The 21379-nt window shown below is 35.1% G+C and overlaps 2 protein-coding genes across 2 annotated transcripts; one reads left to right on the plus strand and one right to left on the minus strand.

The window, feature by feature from the left end:
* Window positions 1-1188: 1188 nt before the first annotated feature.
* Window positions 1189-6169, plus strand: LOC146945880 (uncharacterized). The gene is made up of 8 exons (XM_085744163.1): window positions 1189-1329; window positions 3101-3463; window positions 4062-4312; window positions 4405-4617; window positions 4697-4789; window positions 4867-4968; window positions 5062-5379; window positions 5846-6169. The coding sequence occupies exons 2-8, from the start codon at window positions 3103-3105 to the stop codon at window positions 5915-5917; spliced, it is 1410 nt and encodes a 469-aa protein (XP_085600289.1). The 5' UTR covers window positions 1189-1329; window positions 3101-3102; the 3' UTR covers window positions 5918-6169.
* Window positions 6170-16030: 9861 nt separating this feature from the next.
* On the minus strand, window positions 16031-17621 carry LOC146945881 (uncharacterized). Its single transcript, XM_085744164.1, has one exon. It carries the CDS (start codon window positions 16952-16954, stop codon window positions 16250-16252), a length of 705 nt encoding a protein of 234 aa, XP_085600290.1. The 5' UTR covers window positions 16955-17621; the 3' UTR covers window positions 16031-16249.
* Window positions 17622-21379: the final 3758 nt, after the last annotated feature.

The following is a 21379-nucleotide window of genomic DNA, read 5'->3' on the forward strand; positions in this document are numbered from 1 at the left end:
GGAAAACTTCGGGAAATCCTCACACAATTTGCAACTTATCACTCACTGCTTGATTCTCAATAGATAGTGACGCCATCAACGAAAACATCAAAATTCCATCACGTGCTAACTGCTTCAGCTGCTTAGTAGACAAAACTCTGCTCCACTTTCTTCTTCGGTAGAAGAGAAATACACCGACTTACTAAAACAATTAATGTGAACATGGTTGTACTCCAACCAGTTCATACTAAGGGTTAAACAACAAACAACAAACAGGACAACTCAATGACGATATCTCAACCGTCAACGACACTACTCGACTCATCTATTTGGCCGGATGGACCGACCTGCTCTGATACCAATTGTAACACCCCATTTTCCCAACATAAAAATTTCATCATAAATCAGAGTATTTTAAAATCATAACAAAGTGTCACATACTTCTTGAAAAATCATAAAATGGATAATAATAATTATCTCTCAATCTCAACATCAAATTCTAAAACCATGCGGCGGAAAATAATTCAACATACTAAGTCTTGGCACGCAGGCCTTAACAAAAATCTCATAAAATAGTTCAATACTCAATCATAAAAGGGTTCATAAAAGACACGTAAGGAATAGATATGAAAGCAAGTCCCATCCCGTTACGTATCAGAGCACCTAAACACAAAGTGAGGAGTCCACTCACGAACACTTCTAGTCTTTATTACCTGCAAGTTACCCATACGAAGGGCAACATTTTCAAGCAGAAGGGGTGAGATTTCACAGTCAATAAATTAAGCATGTAATTCATTAAAATGCATTTAGCAACATAAAACATTATTAACATATCAAACATTTATCATTTAGCATATTATCATTTCATAATCAAATACCATCATCATATATCATCATCATTAAATATCATGTTCAACTTAACACTTGACTCGACAACACGACTCACACTACAAAAAACGCGCCAAATTACGGCGGTTATTTAAGGGAGGTTATAAAAAACCCCCGCAAATTAGTAAAAAAGGGAATTTGAGACTTCATGCGGCACTTATTCTATGGCAGTTTAATAACCCCCACAAATTGAAGCCCCTTTTTCCAATTTCACTCTCCCGCGACCTTTTATTTTACATGCGCGCTCCTGAATTTTTAATATTTCATTATTTTTTTCTTTTCCCTCTTTTTTTTTCATCTAAACTTTATAGGGTTACATAAAACAAACTCAGACTTACAGTAGCTTTCACGATTCTCTCTCACACTCGTCGCTCTCTCACACTCGTCGCTCTCTCACACGAAGAACTCACGCTTCTCTCTCACACGAAGAACTCACACCCTTCTGCTTATCTCTATTCAAAGGTATTTTCTCCCTTTTCAATTCTCATGCCTTGTAATTTTGGGGATTAGGGTTTCATTGTTGGTTCTGATTTTGAGCCATTTGCTGATTGTAATTTTAGGAATTTGGGTTGTAATTTTAGGGATTTGGGTTGTAATTAGGGTTTCATTGTTGGTTCTCATGAAAAATAACGAGAATGCATAATTTGTAGTCAGATGTTTAATATCTAATTCATCCACATAAAAATTTACTCTTTTATAGACAAACTTTGAATACGTTCAAGAATCTCAAAGGTTTTTGCAGAAATGGTTTTGTACGAAGCTTGGGTTAATTTTGATTGTTCACGATCCTTAAAGAACAATATACACAATTGACTCAATTTGTAGAAACTTGCGTTATGGTATTTGGTTTTTCATGCATGTTTGTTAGCCAACCTGGTTATCAAAGCCCGCCATTGTATAAAACTAAGTTGGCTGGTCATTGTGAATTGATTCTGTTTCCATATTCTCAATTTTCTTTCTTTTACAGCTGGTAGTACCTGCTTGTCTCATATTGTTCCTCTGTTTTCCTCTGTTTCTATCTGTTTTTGAGTTAACTTAACTGTGTTATAGATTTGCTTGTTTATGAGTTGGATTATAAGTGTTAATTTCAGTGTTATACATACAAATTATTAGTGTCAAAGTTGAAGCTTTCACTCTTTTTACACTGCCGGCTAAGCCTGCTAATTGAGATTATTATAAATCAATAAATTAGAGAATATATTTTCTTTTTAATTATGACTTGTTGACTCCTAGACTCTTGTTGAATATTGAAGTAGCAAACTCGATATTACATAAAAAATACGAGATTCCTTTGATTGTTTAGCCTTTGATTATGGTGTGAAAGACTAATTTAGTTTCTGGAAAAATACGGTGTGAAAGACTGTATGGAAGATATGGTGTAAAAAAAATAAAATCAAAATCCATGATAAAATATCTTGATTGTGATAGACTTATAACATGAATAGTAGATGAGTAGTGAGGTTGATAGTAAACTTCGAGAATTGGTGAATATTTGTATCATGTTCCTGATATAGAAGGAAGATAAAAACTATTTGTGTCTTCCTGTTTCTGATATAGTAGATGAGTACTATTTTTGATTTGATGTATGAGAGTTAAGTTATTTCACTATTTTTTATATAGCAGAATTTTTTATGTGTCAAATAACACTGCAGAATTTTTGTTAACGGGGAATTTTGTGTACCAAACACCACTCTGCAGAATTTTTGTTAATGCATAATCTTTCTTGGTATCAAGGGTTTGAGCATTGAAAATAATGCACTTCTGTTGTCATGTATAATAACAACGAAGAAAATTACACTCGAATTGCTTAACATAAATGAAGAGTTTGCTCTCAATTACATATAACCAATAATAGGTATATAACTTAAGTCATTGAACCGATCCAAAAATGTATTTGGTGTGCATTGGATATATGGAAATATCATGATTAAAACAAGTCCAAAATTCCGGGATAAGTTCTATGCTATTAACCACCGACACTTTTGGATTAGATGTGTCCCGGTGTCAAATATGCGTCGATGTTTGATACCGACATGACACTAACACATATGATTACACAAAATTATGTCATTTTCTTAAAGTATTATCGGTGTCGGCGTGTCGGTGTTTGTGTCGTGTCCAATATCCGTGTTTGTGCCCATGTGTCGGTGTTTAAATACAGTTTTTTATTTTGCCATAATATAGTTCATTTTGTATTTCACCTATATGTTTTCTCATTTTTATGAATATGCAGACATGGCAAAGAGAAAGCGTTTCACAATTCCAACAGAATCAACATCTCAAGCTCCAACTTCAGACAACCCTTTACCTCAAGATCCAACTTCAGCAAATTCTTTAACTCAAGCTCCAAGTGTAGCCCATTCATTACCTCAAAATACAACTCCAGCCAACTCCTTAACTCAAGCTCCAAGTTCATCCAATTCTTTACCTCAAGCTCCAATTAACTCTTCACCAATTGAAGGCTCATCATATGCTACAACAAATGTTTCATCACCGGTAGATTCGTCCTCAAAGGATGAAATTCCACAACAATCTCAAAGACCTAGGCAACATGTTGGGCGCGAGTCTCCGTCACATTGGACTGTTGATGCAATAGGTATATGCATTGTATTTTATTAATAATATACCTCTAATGTTAGTTTTCTGTTTTTGTAGTGTTAGACGTACGTTTAGCATGTCATTTTACGGTGAATTTGTGAAGCTAGAATTTTCAGCTTCTAGTAATCGTGCGTCAACACCATCCTACCGTGAAAACGAACGTTCCATTTCTGTTAATTACTGCTGCTCACATTCTGCTATCTTGTAGATGATTTTTTTTCCCACCTCACTGCAATTCCATTATGCAAGGCTGTAGATATATGTTATTGGCTTGTTTTATCTCATTGATCAAAAGTAGGCAACTAAAATATAGACAGGCTCTAGCAATATGTTTTGTAGCAGAATATTGTGCAACGTAGCAGAATATAGACAGGCTCTGAAAATGAGGCAACTGAATGGCCTATATATTTAACAGTTATGGTATGTGCAACGTAGGACTACGAAATTTAAATATTTAACTACACTTTCTTGCCTCTGGAATGCGAATTTAAAAATGTAAACTGCTGAATGATGTTGTGTTGTTCTTGGTGTTCTTGTTTTGTGTGTGTCTGCTGTAACTTTGCTGAAGCTTTTTGTGTTTGTATTTATTGCAAAAGACCCACAAGGAGCTACTAAAAGGATAAAACTCCAGATTTGGGATGTCGTTAACTTACCTATTGGAGAACGTGTGATTGTCCCATTTGATGAACAAAATGCTCCATATGGCGAAGCACAAGCCTTGCTTGCAGGATATTGTGGAATTTTAGCAACAAATCACCAATTATTTCCGATTAATTTTGAAAGGTGGAATGGAGAAACGGGCATGCCAAAAGCATACAAGGATAATTGCTTTGCGACAGACTTAAAGGTATTATTATACATTTATAGATTTTCATTTATATATTAATTTAAAATAATCATTCAAATGCTTAAAATGTGATTGTTGTATCTTTTTTGAAGCCTCGATTCCAATTTATGACCACTGAAGACCTAGCAAAGAGATATTGCAATCTTAACATTTCAAAGAAGTGGGCTGCGCATAGACAAACTATGTGGAAAGAAATATATAATCGATCCAAAACCAGGGCTGAACTTATAAGCAGCGTTCCTGATGGTGTAGACCGAATTCAATGGGCTCATTTTGTGAACTATCGTTTGAAACCAGAAACACAGGTAAAATTGGATCAGTTTGACACATTTATTGCTGTTAATTATATGATCAATAAATGTATTTGTATTTGTTTTTTAATAGGCACGTTGTAAAAAAAATGAAGAAAATCGACGGAAGCAAGTGATTCCTCATAGGGGTGGTTCTAAAGCTCTTTCGAGAAAAAGACATGAGATGGTAGTTTTAGTAATTAACTTCATATGTTTTGCTATTTAATACAATTTACTATTTATTCTAACATCTTTCTATTCCAGTTCTTGGAAATGGGACGACAACCAAATCGTGGAGAAATATACCTTGAAACCCATCCACCAGATAAAGAGTCATCTGCAAATGATGCAACAATGGCTACAATTGTAAGTTAAATTGGAATAAACTATTGGTTTATGCATGGTTGTATATCTGGTTTATGCATGTTTTTGACTTGGTAATCACTTGCATACTAACAGGAACAAATTCAAACGAGTTTGACTCAAAGTAGTGTTGATGAATCTGAAATTTCTCCGGATGATGTTATCGGAAGAGTGTTTGGGCCTGAGCACTCTCGAAGAGTGCGGTCCATGGGTATGGGAGCAGTTCCTTCTAATACATTTAGAAATAAAGGAGTTCGACTTTCAAAATTGAGTAATATTTCAGCTGCTGCTTCTACATCATCTGATACCGATTGGAAAGCAAAGTTTACAAGCTTGGAATCAGCATTTAAAGCTTACATTATAATGAAAGAAGGAAGGATTCCTGATGAAGTAGCTAGCTTCTTTGGTCCAAATGTAAGTTCTGTTATGATCCTTCTTTTTTCCTTTCTTTGACTAAATAATACATCATGTGAACTGATTGAAGGATTCCTGATGAAGTAGCTAGCTTCTTTTAGATGATTGTTTAATTGTAATGGTATAAATGGAACTGATTGTTGTATTGTACAATGATGTGTTGAAGAAACTCTTGTTATTTGATTTTTTAATTTATGATAATTCTAGAGAAGAGAGTTAATAAGTTCCTGTCGAAAATGATAGTTGAAAATAGCATTTTAAGTTTAAATAAATCATTAAAGTTTTACTTGTTATGAAGTTCTGATGCAATTGTAGGCCAATAACGATTGTTATGCTAGCTTAGTGTTTTTCTTAGTTTGGTTTAGAGCACGATCAGTTTAGTGTGGTGTTTTAATTTTTTTCGGTAATTTTGTGGAAGCTTCGTCAAATATTTTAACTAACGAAGTGTTTTCTTTTTTAATTTTAGTCGACAGATCTTCCAAGTGAGCCTAATTCGCCTTTGAACGCAAGAGGATCATGTGGTGGAAGCAACATCTGATGTTTTTAGATTATATATAATGGTAGAAGAAGATATACTGACTCTATATTTTGTTATGATGATATATTCCTTTTAGAGGAAGACATTTTATTATATATAATGGTAGAACAAGAGATAATGACTCTATGTTTTGTTATGATGATATATATCCCTTTTAGAGGAAGACATATTGACATATTTTATGCTATTATTAATTATGTTTTGTATTGCCACAATTGATATTAGATTATATATGGGTATTTTAGACTAAAATATTTAAGTTATTGATGATATTTATTTTTGAATTGAGTGTATTGATAAAGTCAAAAAATTAAATCTTACAATACCTTTAAATTGCAATTAAAAACAACTTAGATTAGATCATAAAAGGTATTAGCATCAGACTACTGTTAGTTAAAATTAATGAAAGGTGAAACTAGAAATCACAACGTAAGTATCCAATTAGAGATCATAAAAGCATTGGTTTTCGGGCAACTTTTGAATCGTATTCAAAATTATTAGATAGCCGAACTTAATTTATCAAAACAAGGATTCAATAATATTCCTATGCAGCATCTCTCCCAAATTTTAAATCTAAAACAACTTATATATTTACGACTGATATTTTTGGCTTCTTCATTTTTCATCACCTAATCATCAATTCTCACTCAAACCCTAATTCTTATAATCTTACAAAACTCATCCTAAAACATGTTAGATGCAATCTAATGATCTACAGACTTAATATTAGTGAAAGATAGTCTCACCTTAACCTCGATTGAAGCTTTCACAAAACATAACAAACTCAATAGCAGCCACAAATCCAAGCATTTAACTGGTTCACCTCTTCTTTTGCCGACGTAGTAAACGAAAACCATAACAGCCGAAATAAATAGGTGGTTGTATCCCTTGATTGATCGGTTTCCTTAGAACTAAAGGAAAATAGAGCCGACTTAATTTGTGACATATGTGAAGCTATGTGAACGTTATATGTACAAAGCTAGTGTGCGGCATGTTCCCCAATGTACTCATGATCAATGGATCCACCTATAAGTTTATGGAATGATGGATTTTGATAATAATAGTGATGTAAGGTGAATCATCAGAGTGGAAAACCATGAGGCTGCCGCAATACATATACAAGGGTTTTTGATTCTTATGTTACATGACTAGCATATGTATCTATATACCTAATACTAGCGGCAAGGTAGTTTAAGCCCTCCTTAACTCCCGTGTTCCTCATCAATCTATTTTATTAATATATATAATATAAAATAATAATATATATTACATTATATATATATTATAATAAATCACATAATATACTACTAAAATGCAATAAATCATTTAAATATTAAATATTAAAAAGTAGGCGTTACATGTGGCATACCAAGCCATGTAGCCAGGAACATGATGCCATGGTGTCTGACACCCATCTACCCAAGCACCTACTAACCATGTAGCAGCGTCCATCAACACAGTAGTCAGCATCTGTGTAGGTACCTGAGGGACAGCTGAAGGATGTCTGGGAATGTCCTGCACAAAGGAGAACTGCCTCTTCACCCGCTCAGGCAAATGACGGTACACCCTTTCCTTCCCGCACATGAGCCATCCAGAGTAAGTGCACATCATCTGAAATGGGTGGACGTCTCTACGATCACCATAGGTAGAAAACCTGACGTCATCCACCTCCATGCGATCCATGCGTGATCGGTAATGGTGCACACTCGTATGGCCTTTGGTAGTGAGCCATCTCTCAGCACATGGTGTCCGCGGGTCCCAATCCGGATTACGCCTCCTTGGGTAAGGACCTGGCAAATGCTCCAAAATCCATCCCTGCAACAAAATAAATAATAGTCTAACATTATAAATAATAGTCTAACATTATAAATAATAGTCTAACAAAATAAATAATAGTCTAACAAAATAAATTATTCGAGTTAAATATTCAATAAATCTAAAACATTATAAAATAGTCTAACATGATAATAAAATTTATAAAATAAATTCATAAAGAAATTAAGATAAATATTACCATCAAAAGAGTCGCAGAGCCAGCCATCGTTCTGTTATTCAAGATAACAGAATCATCCAGATAATCATAGAGGTAGGCTAAGGTCATCCCTCCCCACGACCACTTCCCAATCGCCCCCAAGTCCGCCATGCAATCCAGATATATCAAGTTGATGTGTCTGTTCGTTTTGTTAGTGAACAGCGCACAACCGACAAGATATAAAAGGAAACTCCTCACACAGCTCACCCTCCTCCTAGCTCTCTCCTGCATCTCCTCCCTCAACTGTGGACGCTCAAGCCGTCTAGCCTCAGTCAGGTGCTCCTCATAAACCCGCTTCAGTGCGGGATAACTGATATGACCAGGAGATTCATCCCTAACCTGATCTCTGGCATCAGCATCTGACATGCCCAGCAACCTAGTCATCATATCAATCGATCGGTCCCAATCCATCGACTCATGGTGCTCCAACATGCGGCCGTAAATAGGAATGTGCAGAAGATTATGCACATCGTCCAGAGTGATCGTTATCTCCCCCACAGGTAGATGAAAACTACTCGTCTCCGTGTGCCACCTCTCGCACAGAGCACGTATCATCGCATGGGTCACAGTCGAATACCCAACGTGTATCAAACCAAGGAGGCCAGACCCCTCCACAGGCTCCCAAAACCATCTCAAAGCCTCCTCCGGCTTATCAAGCTCCTTCAACCTCTTCCCTGCGTTTATGTACTTATAACCCGCTTGATCATGCCACATCTGAAATTCAAGTTAAATAAGACATTGTCACTATTTTAAATGATTCAAAAACTTATGCTACGTTATATTAATTAATTAAATCACTTACGCTACGTTATATTAATTAATTAAATCACTTACGCTACTTTATATTAATTAAATCACTTACGCTACGTTATATTAATTAATTAAACAACTTACGCTACCTAATTTTAATTAATTAAATCACTTACGCTACGTTATATTAATTAATTAAATCACTTACGCTACGTTATATTAATTAATTAAACAACTTACGCTACGTTATATTATTAAATTAAATCACTTACGCTACCTAATATAATTAATTAAAACATTTAAAGAATAAAAAACAATTTAAACACTTACATTATTGTGGTTCACCCAAAGAGGGTTCGCCACGTGTCTCTCGTAGTCGGACAACAATGCCAAGGTCTGAGGTCCTCCAGAAAAGGGAGCCTCTCCAGCAGGATAGGGCGGTATCCGCCGAACACGACCACCTCGTCGTGGCTGACGCTGACGCTCAGGCTCACCCTCGAGAATAACATTCTGTGCCTCCATATAATCTGCCACTACATCCTCTGGCACCCTCTCATCATCTCCCATCTCCTCATCCTGTGCCTCGGCCTCCGGCGGCGGCTGATAAAACATCCTCTCCTCCTCCATCCGATCATATCCAGCAAAACCCTCATCCGCATACCCAGAATAATCATGCGCTGGTGTCGGATCAACCACATGGGAGGAGGCATCCACATGTGCCTGTGAGCCCTCTCCATGTATCATCGGGTCCCTGCGCCTCCGAGTCTTAGGGACATACGGGTCATCAGCCCTCCTTTCTCTCCGAGCACTAGCAGTACTCGCCTCTTTACCTCTCCGCATCCTATCGTCTCTAATAACCCGCTGCTGCTCATCCGTATCCCTAGCCATATCTGTACAAAACAAATTTTAAAAAACATAATTACGTGGAACAATGGTTCTAATCTAATCTAACTTATGCATTCATCAAACCTAATCTAACGACATTATCACATATGGTTATTCTACATTATGATTATCATTATGCCAAATTTATGGAACAATGGTTCTAACCATTACATTATCACACATTAAACTTAAGCATATGAAAAATTAAACTTAGGCACATTATGTCATTCATCATTACGTCATTCATCAAACTTGCCAAAAAAGCAAAAAAAAACAAACTTATAAACACCATAACATATATACATTACATAATTTAACATTTTTGCAAAAAAAATTACACAAAAAAACAAGATTCTCTCATTTAGGCATTTCATCAAACACCTTAAGTGCTATTCAAAATACTAACACAATTGGTGTCATTTCAACATCAAATTCAACTACATTGTACCTACATTGTCTCTAAGCATCAATTCCAGCATAAACAATCCATCAAAGCAACTAAATCATGCATAATTTGCAATTTTCTAACCTAACCTAAAACTACCTAAAACTAACATTTTGCTCAAAATTATCAAAACTAACACCCTAAACATACTACATTACATGTAAATAAGAAGAAGAGAACTTACTTGTAATCTAATTGAAGAAATTGGGCTCAAATTCGTGCAATTGAAGTTTGGAGAAATTTGGAAGAGAGTTTGATAGTGTTTGTGTTGCTAGAAAATGAAGAAATGAGGGTTCTGGAGTTGATTAATCGCAGAACACAGCGGTTGTTAACAACCGCTGGCACTCAGCGGTAGTTAACAACCGGCGTGTTTACCAGCGGTTGTTAACTACCTCCAGGGGTATTAAGGTCATTTCCATGTGTCAATTGGAAGTATTCGTTGTCAAAAAAGCAACTCTCGAAATTTAATTAAAGCTTGCTGCTCGTGAGCAGGCCCGGCCTTGAGGGAGTGCAAGGTGCTCAATCAAGCCGGGCCTCCATAAGCAATGTGCCTAAAATAAAATTAACTCTAATACCCACCCTCACTTAAATAAAAAATATATGTGTTGCTTCTTTACACGTTTGAGTTTTTTCTAGACTTTAGTTCTCCTATCTGGACATAAATCTCGTACTATCAAACCACCCCCAATTTGTATAATCACTTAAGCAGTCAATTTGAAAACCTATTTCATTGAAAGAATCACAACAATCATTTCTTTTTCACATAAACCATTCATTTTTTCCTTTCCCACAACGGATAAGTGACAAATCCAAACGACGCCGTTAGTAAATTCTACCTCTCTTTCGCTTATTTTTTTTGTATTTCGTTTCATGTTTAGAATCCCTTCCGATTCTCATTTTTTTAATAAAGCTTAGCTACACAAAAAAATTACGTTTTTATTTTATTGGGGGCCTATTTTAAATAGAGAGCCGAGCCTCCTATTTCATAGGGACGGCCATGACCATTTCATATTCCCTTTGCTAATTTTTATCATGTTCTGATCTTCATGCTAATTTCTAGATAAAATGAATTGTTATTCGGAGTTTTATCATGTACATTTCTATTATTCCATCTGAACTGTTGACACCTTTTCCTTATTCATCTTCTTCTATGTTCTTCACGCTTAAGTATAGCTCCACTCATGGAGATTAAAAATGTTTTATCACTGAGTTTTTATTTTTAACATGGAAATTATACATCATTTTTAGTCTTTTTTTTATTTAATTTTACTTTTACTTGACTCGTTTGACCTTGTCTTTCAAATCATGTCAAAGACAAGTCCCATATCGATAAAATTAACATAAAAGTGTAACTATATATATCAAAATAAATGTGTAACCAATAGGCATGTAATGATCTCGAAATTAAATTACAAAATTAAATTTCGTCAATGTTACATGCATTTTTTAAATGATTTTAAATGATACATTTTAAATTTTATATTAAAATTACACGTTTCACTTATAATTTCATTTTCATTTAATTAAAAAAATTGAATAAGTTATTATATATATAAAAAAAGTTTATAATTCTTTCGGAACAAATGATACATTTTAAATTTTATATTAAAATTACACGTTTCACTTATAATTTAATTTAATTAAAAAAATTGAATAAGTTATTATATATATAAAAAAAAGTTTATAATTCTTTCAGAACAAAAAATTTTATAATTCAATTTTAAAATTTGTCAATAATTTATAATTAAGCCATTAAATTAAAAATTAATCTTTAGCCATTTAAAAAATAAAATAAAAATTAATTAAGTTTTTCAATTTTATATAAAAAAAATTACAAAACTCAATTACAATTTTTTAAAATTCAAAACTTATTTAGACATTTGAAATTTATTCTTAGTGAATCTCCCCTCCTTCTATACTCTCAAAAGCTCCAAAAAAAGATCAACAATCTCTGACAACAACGTCCAAAACTTGATGATAAATTTGACAAACATCAAATTATTTCAAGTAATAAAGTAGTAAGTTATCCTCTCAATAGAGATTGTTGTTTTCTACCGGACAATTTACTAAATTTATAATTAAAAACTGCATGATTGTTTGATTGTATGCTTTATATAAGCCATATTATAACCAAGTTAATATTTTTATTCCTTCAAAAAAATTGTTAATATTTTTATATGCGTTAATTTATTATTTCTTCACCATTGCATTGTAATTTATATTTTTTTAATTTTGTTGTGCAGAATCATAATTATTTCATTTTTTAAAATGTCTAACTGTTTTCAACAAAACTTGGAAAATAAATTCGTTTATAAGACACCTTTAAACATTGTTGACCAGAAAAATAGTTTTATTCGTATTTGAATATTTAAATCATATATTGCATAAAAATGTCTTATCCATTAAGTTCATCATATAAATTTATCTAAGCAATTTTACCCATGCAGTTGAATAAATACTTGCATAAGTACTCCCTCCGTTGTTAATTATAAGCAAATTTGACTTTTTAAGTTCAATCAATTAATGATGTATGTGGTCCACAATATGAACACCATACATCATTAATTGAATGAACTTAAAAAGTCAAATTTGCTGATGATTAGCAACGGAGGGAGTATCATTTGTTGAACAATCAAACTCTAAGCACAAGTATATCTCTCAAATGTTGAGAATGATTCTTATTCAATATGAAAGTTAACAAAGGCTAAATAGCTACAAGGAAAGAAATAAACTGCAACCCACGTTTTACAATCCTAGAACGTGGAAGTGGCTAAATAAAAGCAACAACTGTAACTGATGCAAATCAACATCTGTCACTCCTAATAATTAGGATTATTGACTCAGTAAAATAAAGACCAACAAACTCGACTAAAACTACTCCAATAACCAGCAATTAGACCCCACTTACTCAACATTTCCTCCCCTAAACTGAAACTTCTAATACCAATCAGTTTACATCTGTTGTTGGTCGAACTCCAAGTAACCTGCGAAGCCTTTCAAATACTTCTAATTTCAGTGGCTTTGTCATGATATCAGCTATCTGCTCATCAGTTTTGCAGTGCTTCAGCTCCAGCTCACCATCTTTAATTAGATCACGCAAGAAGTGGAACCTCACATCGATGTGTTTGCTTCTTCCGTGCATAACAGGATTTTTGGACAACTTAATTGTGGAACTGTTATCACAAAATATTGTAATGCACTTACAGTGAGAATGACCAATCTGGTTTAGTATTCTTTTCATCCATATGCCTTGACATGCACAGGCAACAGCTGCAATAAACTCTGACTCGGTTGTGGACAATGATACAACATGCTGCTTCCTTGAACTCCAACACACAGCTCCATTAGAAAATAAAAATGCATACCCTGATGTGCTCCTTCTGTCATCTATATCACCTGCGTAATCACTGTCAGTATAGGCCGGCAGCTCATTCTTAACTCCTCTCTTATAGAACACCCCCATCTCTATGGTTCCTTTTAAATAACGAAGCACCCTTTTTGCCGCTAGCATGTGTGCTTCCTTAGGCTTAGCCATATACCTACTTATGAGACATACAACATACATCATATCTGGCCGGGTAGCTGTCAAATACATGAGGCTTCCAACCATTTGCTTAAACAATGTTGCATCCACGTCTGCACCTCCACATTCTTTTGTTAGCTTAGTACCTGGAACAATAGGATTCTTCACCGAATTGCAATTTTTCATTCCAAACCTATCAAGGACTTCTTGAGCATACTTCCTTTGGCACATATGAATCCCTTCAGAACTTTGTTGTATTTCAACACCTAGAAAATATTTCATCTTTCCTAGTTCTGTCATGTCAAACTCTAATTTCATAGAGCTTTTGAACTTCTCACAAATGTCAATATCATTCCCTGTAAATATCAAGTCATCAACATAGAGACTAATAATAAGAATTTTAGCTCCTTCAATCTTGACAAATAGAGTAGGCTCATAGTTGCATCTTTCAAACCCTTCTTTAATAAAGTATCCTTCAATCCTGCTATACCAGGCCTTAGGTGCCTGTTTTAATCCATATAAAGCCTTCTTAAGTTTGTAAACTTTGTCTTCCTTCCCTTCTTGCACATACCCCATCGGTTGTTCAATAAATACAGCTTCGTTTAGTTTACCGTGCAAGAATGCACTCTTTACATCCAACTGAAACACTGTCCATCCCTTTTGTGAAGCCAAAGCCAAGACAACACGAATGGTATCCCATTGTGCCACCGGAGCAAATACTTCATTATAGTCTACACCGTATTTTTGGGCATATCCTTTCACCACCAAGCGTGCTTTGTATTTATCAATCTCCCCGCTTTCATTCAGTTTGGTCTTATATACCCATTTGACACCAAGTTTTTTTGCTCCATGCGGTAAGCTCCCCAACTCCCATGTGTCATTTTTCTCTATGGCTTCAATCTCTAAATTCATCGCATTCTTCCACTTATCACTCTTTGCAGCCTCTTCATAATAAATTGGATCTTGTGACATAAAGAAAGCTAAATCTTTCACATTCTCCTCCTCGGACAATTCTTCTCCAGTAACATAATCTTGCATCCATATTGGTGCACTTCTAATTCTTTCTCTGTTGGAGTGCAGATTATTTACTTCAAGTGAGGTTGATTCATTTCCTTCATTTGAGTCACTTGAGGCTGATGCTTCATCTTCTTGTTCTTCCTCAACATGTTCAATTTCACCAATGTCACTAAATTCATGATTTATATCTCCCGAATCAAACTTTACCTCTTCATTATTCCTCCCCCAATTCCAGCTCTCATTTTCTTCAAATACCACATCTCTGCTTGTCACCACAACCTTAGCAATGGGATCAAAAAGTCTATAAGCCTTAGACTCATTACTTACACCTAGAAGCACACATTTGTAACTTTTGTCGTCCAACTTCAATCTTTTTCTATCTGGTATATGCACATGGCCAATGCACCCAAAAACCCTGAAGTGCTCTACATTAGGCTTGATTCCACTCCAACATTCTTCAGGTGTTTTACCTTTCACAGCTGAAGTAGGGCTCCTATTTAACACATGCACAGTCCATTGAGCAGCTTCTGCCCAAAAAGTCTTCGGCATGTGTTTCTCTGTAAGCAAACATCGGACCATATTCATGATGGTTCGATTCTTCCACTCTGCAACTCCGTTCTGTTGTGGCGTGTACGCTACTGTAAGTTGCCTTTTGATACCATGAGCCCTGCAGAAATCATTAAACTCATGTGAATTGAATTCACCGCCCCGATCAGTTCTTAAGTAACATATACTACTTCCTGTCTCTTTTTCAACAAGGCTCTTAAAATTCTTGAACATTGAAAATGTTTCACCTTTTTCAGCTAGGAAATAAATCCAAATTTTCCTGCTAAAATCATCAATAAAGCTTAAAATGTACCTCTTGTTGCTATTCGACATTGGTGTTATAGGACCACAAATATCAGAGTGTATCAGTTGAAGTCTTTGAGACGCTCTCCATTGGTTGATCTTTGGTATTGCTTCTCGGTGTTGCTTTCCCACATTGCAAATAGTGCACACCTTATTTGCAGCTTTGAGTTGAGGCAAGCCTTTAACAAGTTGTTTAGACTGCAACATTCTAAGACTTTGATTGTTCAGATGCCCATATCGCTTGTGCCAAAGATCAGTGATGTCTTCGGAAGTTGCTTGAAAACAGGTTGGAGACTGTGGTAAAAAGGCGAGTAATGCAAACATTCGGTTTGCTGATATTTGGGTGTGCATTATCAGTCCCCTTCTCGAATGATAAATTTTGCAAGCTCCGTCTTGAATCAAAATAGCCAATCCCTTTTCTTGTAATTGGCCAATACTTAGTAAATTATTCTTGAGTTCAGGAATATAAAATACATCTGTTACTACCTGAGTTACTCCTTCAACCTCGAGCTTGATATTTCCTTTTCCCATCACCGGCATTTTTGAATCATTTCCCAGCTTCACCGAGTGTCTGAGTTCCTCGTCCAAATTCACAAACCATTGCTTGTCACCTGTCATGTGATTAGAGCAGCCCGAGTCAAGAAACCACACTCCTTCCCTCTTTGCTTTGTTCAGTTCAACATAAGACATCAAAAGAAGCTCCTCTTCTTCATCTAGCTCCGCATAATTTGCAGCATTTCCACCACTAGGGCATTCATACTGATAGTGCCCTAACTTATGACATCTATAACATTCAACAACAGCTTTGTTGAATCCTTGTCTGCCTCTTCCTCAGCCCCTTCCTCTGAAAGCTCCTCGTCCCCTACCTCTGCCGCCTGAGTTGTCTTCATAGGAGACTTTGAGTGCTTGTTCTTCAGCTGCATGACCTCTCATTCTCTGTTCGTGTACCAACAGACTGCTTTGTAACTCATCGATTGTCAAGGTGTCCAAATCATTAGATTCTTCCACTGAACAAACAACATAATCAAATTTAGCCGTCATAGAACGCAGGATCTTCTCAACAACAGTGATTTGGTCCATCTTTTCACCGTGCATCTTCATTTTGTTAGCAATTGTTAGAGTACGAGCAAAGTACTCATCCACTCCTTCTCCTTCCTTCATCTGCAAAATCTCAAACTCCTTTCTTAGTGCTTGTAGTTGAGCTCTTCTCACTTTGGTTGTTCCCTGATACTTTTGTTTCATAGAATCCCAAATATGTTTTGCAGTATCCTTCATAAGAATTGTCTCCAATATTGTTCGGTCTATAGCCTGAAACAAATAATTCTTCACCTTCAAATCTTTTAACTTTTGATCCTCAATCTGCTTGCGTTGGGCCTCTGTCGGTACTGAACCACTTGGAAGTGAAGTAATGCCAGTCTCCACTAAACCCCAATACTCCTTCGAACGCAGAAAGTTTTCCATCAACAAGGACCAATGGTCGTAGTAACCATCAAATTTTGGAATTGCAGGTTGAACAAAACTACCTTCTGTAGTCATCTCTCACTTTTCTTCTCTCCTTTTTGTTTTTCTCACACAATCAGGGCCCCAATAAGGAGCTCTGATACCAGATGTTGAACAATCAAACTCTAAGCACAAGTATATCTCTCAAATGTTGAGAATGATTCTTATTCAATATGAAAGTTAACAAAGGCTAAATAGCTACAAGGAAAGAAATAAACTGCAACCCACGTTTTACAATCCTAGAACGTGGAAGTGGCTAAATAAAAGCAACAACTGTAACTGATGCAAATCAACATCTGTCACTCCTAATAATTAGGATTATTGACTCAGTAAAATAAAGACCAACAAACTCGACTAAAACTACTCCAATAACCAGCAATTAGACCCCACTTACTCAACATTTCCTCCCCTAAACTGAAACTTCTAATACCAATCAGTTTACATCTGTTGTTGGTCGAACTCCAAGTAACCTGCGAAGCCTTTCAAATACTTCTAATTTCAGTGGCTTTGTCATGATATCAGCTATCTGCTCATCAGTTTTGCAGTGCTTCAGCTCCAGCTCACCATCTTTAATTAGATCACGCAAGAAGTGGAACCTCACATCGATGTGTTTGCTTCTTCCGTGCATAACAGGATTTTTGGACAACTTAATTGTGGAACTGTTATCACAAAATATTGTAATGCACTTACAGTGAGAATGACCAATCTGGTTTAGTATTCTTTTCATCCATATGCCTTGACATGCACAGGCAACAGCTGCAATAAACTCTGACTCGGTTGTGGACAATGATACAACAGGCTGCTTCCTTGAACTCCAACACACAGCTCCATTAGAAAATAAAAATGCATACCCTGATGTGCTCCTTCTGTCATCTATATCACCTGCGTAATCACTGTCAGTATAGGCCAGCAGCTCATTCTTAACTCCTCTCTTATAGAACACCCCCATCTCTATGGTTCCTTTTAAATAACGAAGCACCCTTTTTGCCGCTAGCATGTGTGCTTCCTTAGGCTTAGCCATATACCTACTTATGAGACATACAACATACATCATATCTGGCCGGGTAGCTGTCAAATACATGAGGCTTCCAACCATTTGCTTAAACAATGTTGCATCCACGTCTGCACCTCCACATTCTTTTGTTAGCTTAGTACCTGGAACAATAGGATTCTTCACCGAATTGCAATTTTTCATTCCAAACCTATCAAGGACTTCTTGAGCATACTTCCTTTGGCACATATGAATCCCTTCAGAACTTTGTTGTATTTCAACACCTAGAAAATATTTCATCTTTCCTAGTTCTGTCATGTCAAACTCTAATTTCATAGAGCTTTTGAACTTCTCACAAATGTCAATATCATTCCCTGTAAATATCAAGTCATCAACATAGAGACTAATAATAAGAATTTTAGCTCCTTCAATCTTGACAAATAGAGTAGGCTCATAGTTGCATCTTTCAAACCCTTCTTTAATAAAGTATCCTTCAATCTTGACAAATAGAGTAGGCTCATAGTTGCATCACTACGCCAAAAAGTCTTATATTGCTTTGAAATTAAAGTTAAGAGTGCATTTGATTAGTTAAAAAAACAGGGGATTAGATTGGGCAAATTTTTTGTATTTGTACCTTGTTTGATTTGAGAAATTGCTTATGAAATTGGACAAAATATGTAGACAAAAACATGAATTCTTGTCTCTTACTAAACTATGGGACAACTTTTTATCCAAAGTACAGACTATAAAAAATACCAAAAGTACCCTTTTTTATTTTCCAACATAAAAAAATTATCTCTATATCTCTCTCTAGCATAGTTCAATCTTTATTATTTTGTCACGTACTCTTATATCCAATACTTAATGTTTTGCGAATCAAACGTACTCTAAGAGTAATTTATAAACAATTGCTTCCCTCAGTTCATTGCGATGTCTTGATCAAAGATAATATCGTAATGACTTAGACGCATTTTAATCAAGACAATATCGTAAAGAAAGATACAAATCGGGCAATACCTCAAAAACAATGGTGCAGCAAACTTGAGGTCGGAATATCAAAACATTGGTGTGCCATGTAAGGAGGCTTAAGCGACACACAAGGTCGTAGCCTAGACTAGAGGGCTACTATTCCAATACACCAAAAAGTCTCAAATTTATTGAGAATCAAGATTAAGAGTAAATTAATAAATACTCACTTTCTTCAGCATTGAGAAGCTTTTCCCCTAAGCTTTGTTGGTAAATCATGTAAGCCATCGCTGTTGATCAGGTGAATGTTCAATGCATCATTGCCATGCTAATTCTTGCCATTATATTCCTAATCCTAAGAATTGAAAAACTGAACGTGGAAAATGCAATTAAAAAGCATATAGAAATAACCAATGTTGAAAGAGCATATAGAATTATACACATAAATGTACTCTGGAATTTAATTAAAGCTTGCTGCTCATGTGCATTTCATTTTCCCTTTGCTAGTTTTTATCATGTTCTGATCTTCATGCTAATTGCTAGATATAATGAATTGTTATTTGGAGTGTTTTATTATGTGCATTTCTGTTATTGCATCTGAACCGTTACTCCTCTTCCTTTTTCATCTTCTTCTATGTTCTTCACGCTTAAATATAGCTCCACTCATGGAGATTGAAAATGTTTTATCAGTGAGTTTTTATTATGAACATGGAAATCATACATCCTTTTTAGTCTTCTTTCTTATTTAATTTTTGTTGTGAATTCGGACTCAAAATCACACCAATACAAACTATGATGTGTGGAGCAAAGGAAAGTAGTAACCAATTTCAAAGTGAACACAAGCAATAACAATAATAACAACACCTAGATCTAATCTAGGAATCAAAGTGAAAAGCACAAAACCACAAGCAAAAGATAAAGGGAGAAGAGAAACAAAACACACCAAGAAATGTTCACCCAGTTCGGTCCAACTTGACCTACTCTGGGGGAGAGATTGATCTCTCCAATCCACTATCAATGAGTTCTTACAAAGAGATACAAATGGGTTACAAGAAATTAGCTTAAGCAAGCTCACAAAGAACAACCCTAATTTCTACCCATTTTCCCAATCTCACAAATGAACAAGACACTCAATGATTTTCACTCACCCAAGGTGTTTACAATGTTTTTCCCAACCCAAGAGAACTCTAATCAAAGACCCTCAACCCTAAAGTTACCTCCTTTGATTTCCCAAGTTTTCCTCTCTTGAAGTTCTCTCTCCTCCCCTCTCAAAAATGAGCTGAAACACTTAAATAGTCCTCTGCAACCGTCAAAATCGTGTCACGCTTTCCCAAATCGTGACACGTTTGGTGCGTACGACCCAAGGTACGACCAACCTTATCCTCAAAACTTGCCCAGCAAGCCGAAAATCGTGTCACGTTTTCCCGAAATCGTGTCACGATTGGACACCCTGCAAAACATGCTCACGGCACTACCAAAATCGTGACACGCTTGCCAAATCGTGTCACGATTGTGTTTTTTCACAAACTCAATTTGGAAGGCATAAACAACAATTTTACTTTTACTTGACTCGTTTGACCTTGTCTTTCAAATCATGTCAAAGACAAGTCCCACATTAATAAAACTAACATAAAAATGTAACTATATATATATCAAAAGAAATGTGTAACCAGCAACCATTTAATGATTTGGGAATTAAATTGCGAAATTAAATTACTTAACCATTTGATCTTAACCATTTGATGGTTTTTTAATACATTTTTAAATTAAATTTTATATTAAAATTACACATTTCACTTTTAATTTCATTTAGTTAAAAAATTGAATAAGTCATTATATATAAAAGTTTATAATTCTTTCCAAACAAAAAAGTTTATAATTAAATTCTAAAATTTGTCAATAATATATAATTACGGCATCAAATTAAGAATTAATCGTTCACCCAAAAAAAAATCTTTAGCCATTCAAAAAATAAATTAAAAAATAATTAAGTTTTTCAATTTTATATAAAAAAAATTAGAAAACTCAATAAAAAAAATTTAAATTCAGAACTTATTTAGACATTTGAAGTTTATTCTTAGTGAATCTCTCCTCCCTCTTTACTCTCAAAAGCTCCCAAAAAAGTTCAACAATCTCCTACAACAACGTCAAAAAACTTGATGATAAATTTGACAAGTACATCAAACCGTTTCATGTAATAAAGTAGTAAGTTATCCTCTCGATAGAGATTGTTGTTTTCTACAAGGCAATTTACTAAACTTATAATTAAAAACTGCAAAATTGTTTGATTGTACGCTTTTTTTTTTTTTACAAAGATAGTTAACAAATAGGAAAAGAAAAAGAAAACAAGCCAACACTAGCAAACTACTCCCTAAGGTAGAAAATTCCTATGGCGTCGCTGTGAAGAAGAATGTTAAGCCCCGTAGGTGGAGAATTATGAAGAAGAAAGCCATTATTAGAAGTGGCTCCGAGTTTTGCCAAAAAATTCGCGCATTAATTCTCTT

This window comes from Medicago sativa, chromosome 2 (assembly GCF_051527215.1).
Source record: "Medicago sativa cultivar Bolivia chromosome 2, Bolivia_mono, whole genome shotgun sequence".
Taxonomy (NCBI): domain Eukaryota; kingdom Viridiplantae; phylum Streptophyta; class Magnoliopsida; order Fabales; family Fabaceae; genus Medicago; species Medicago sativa.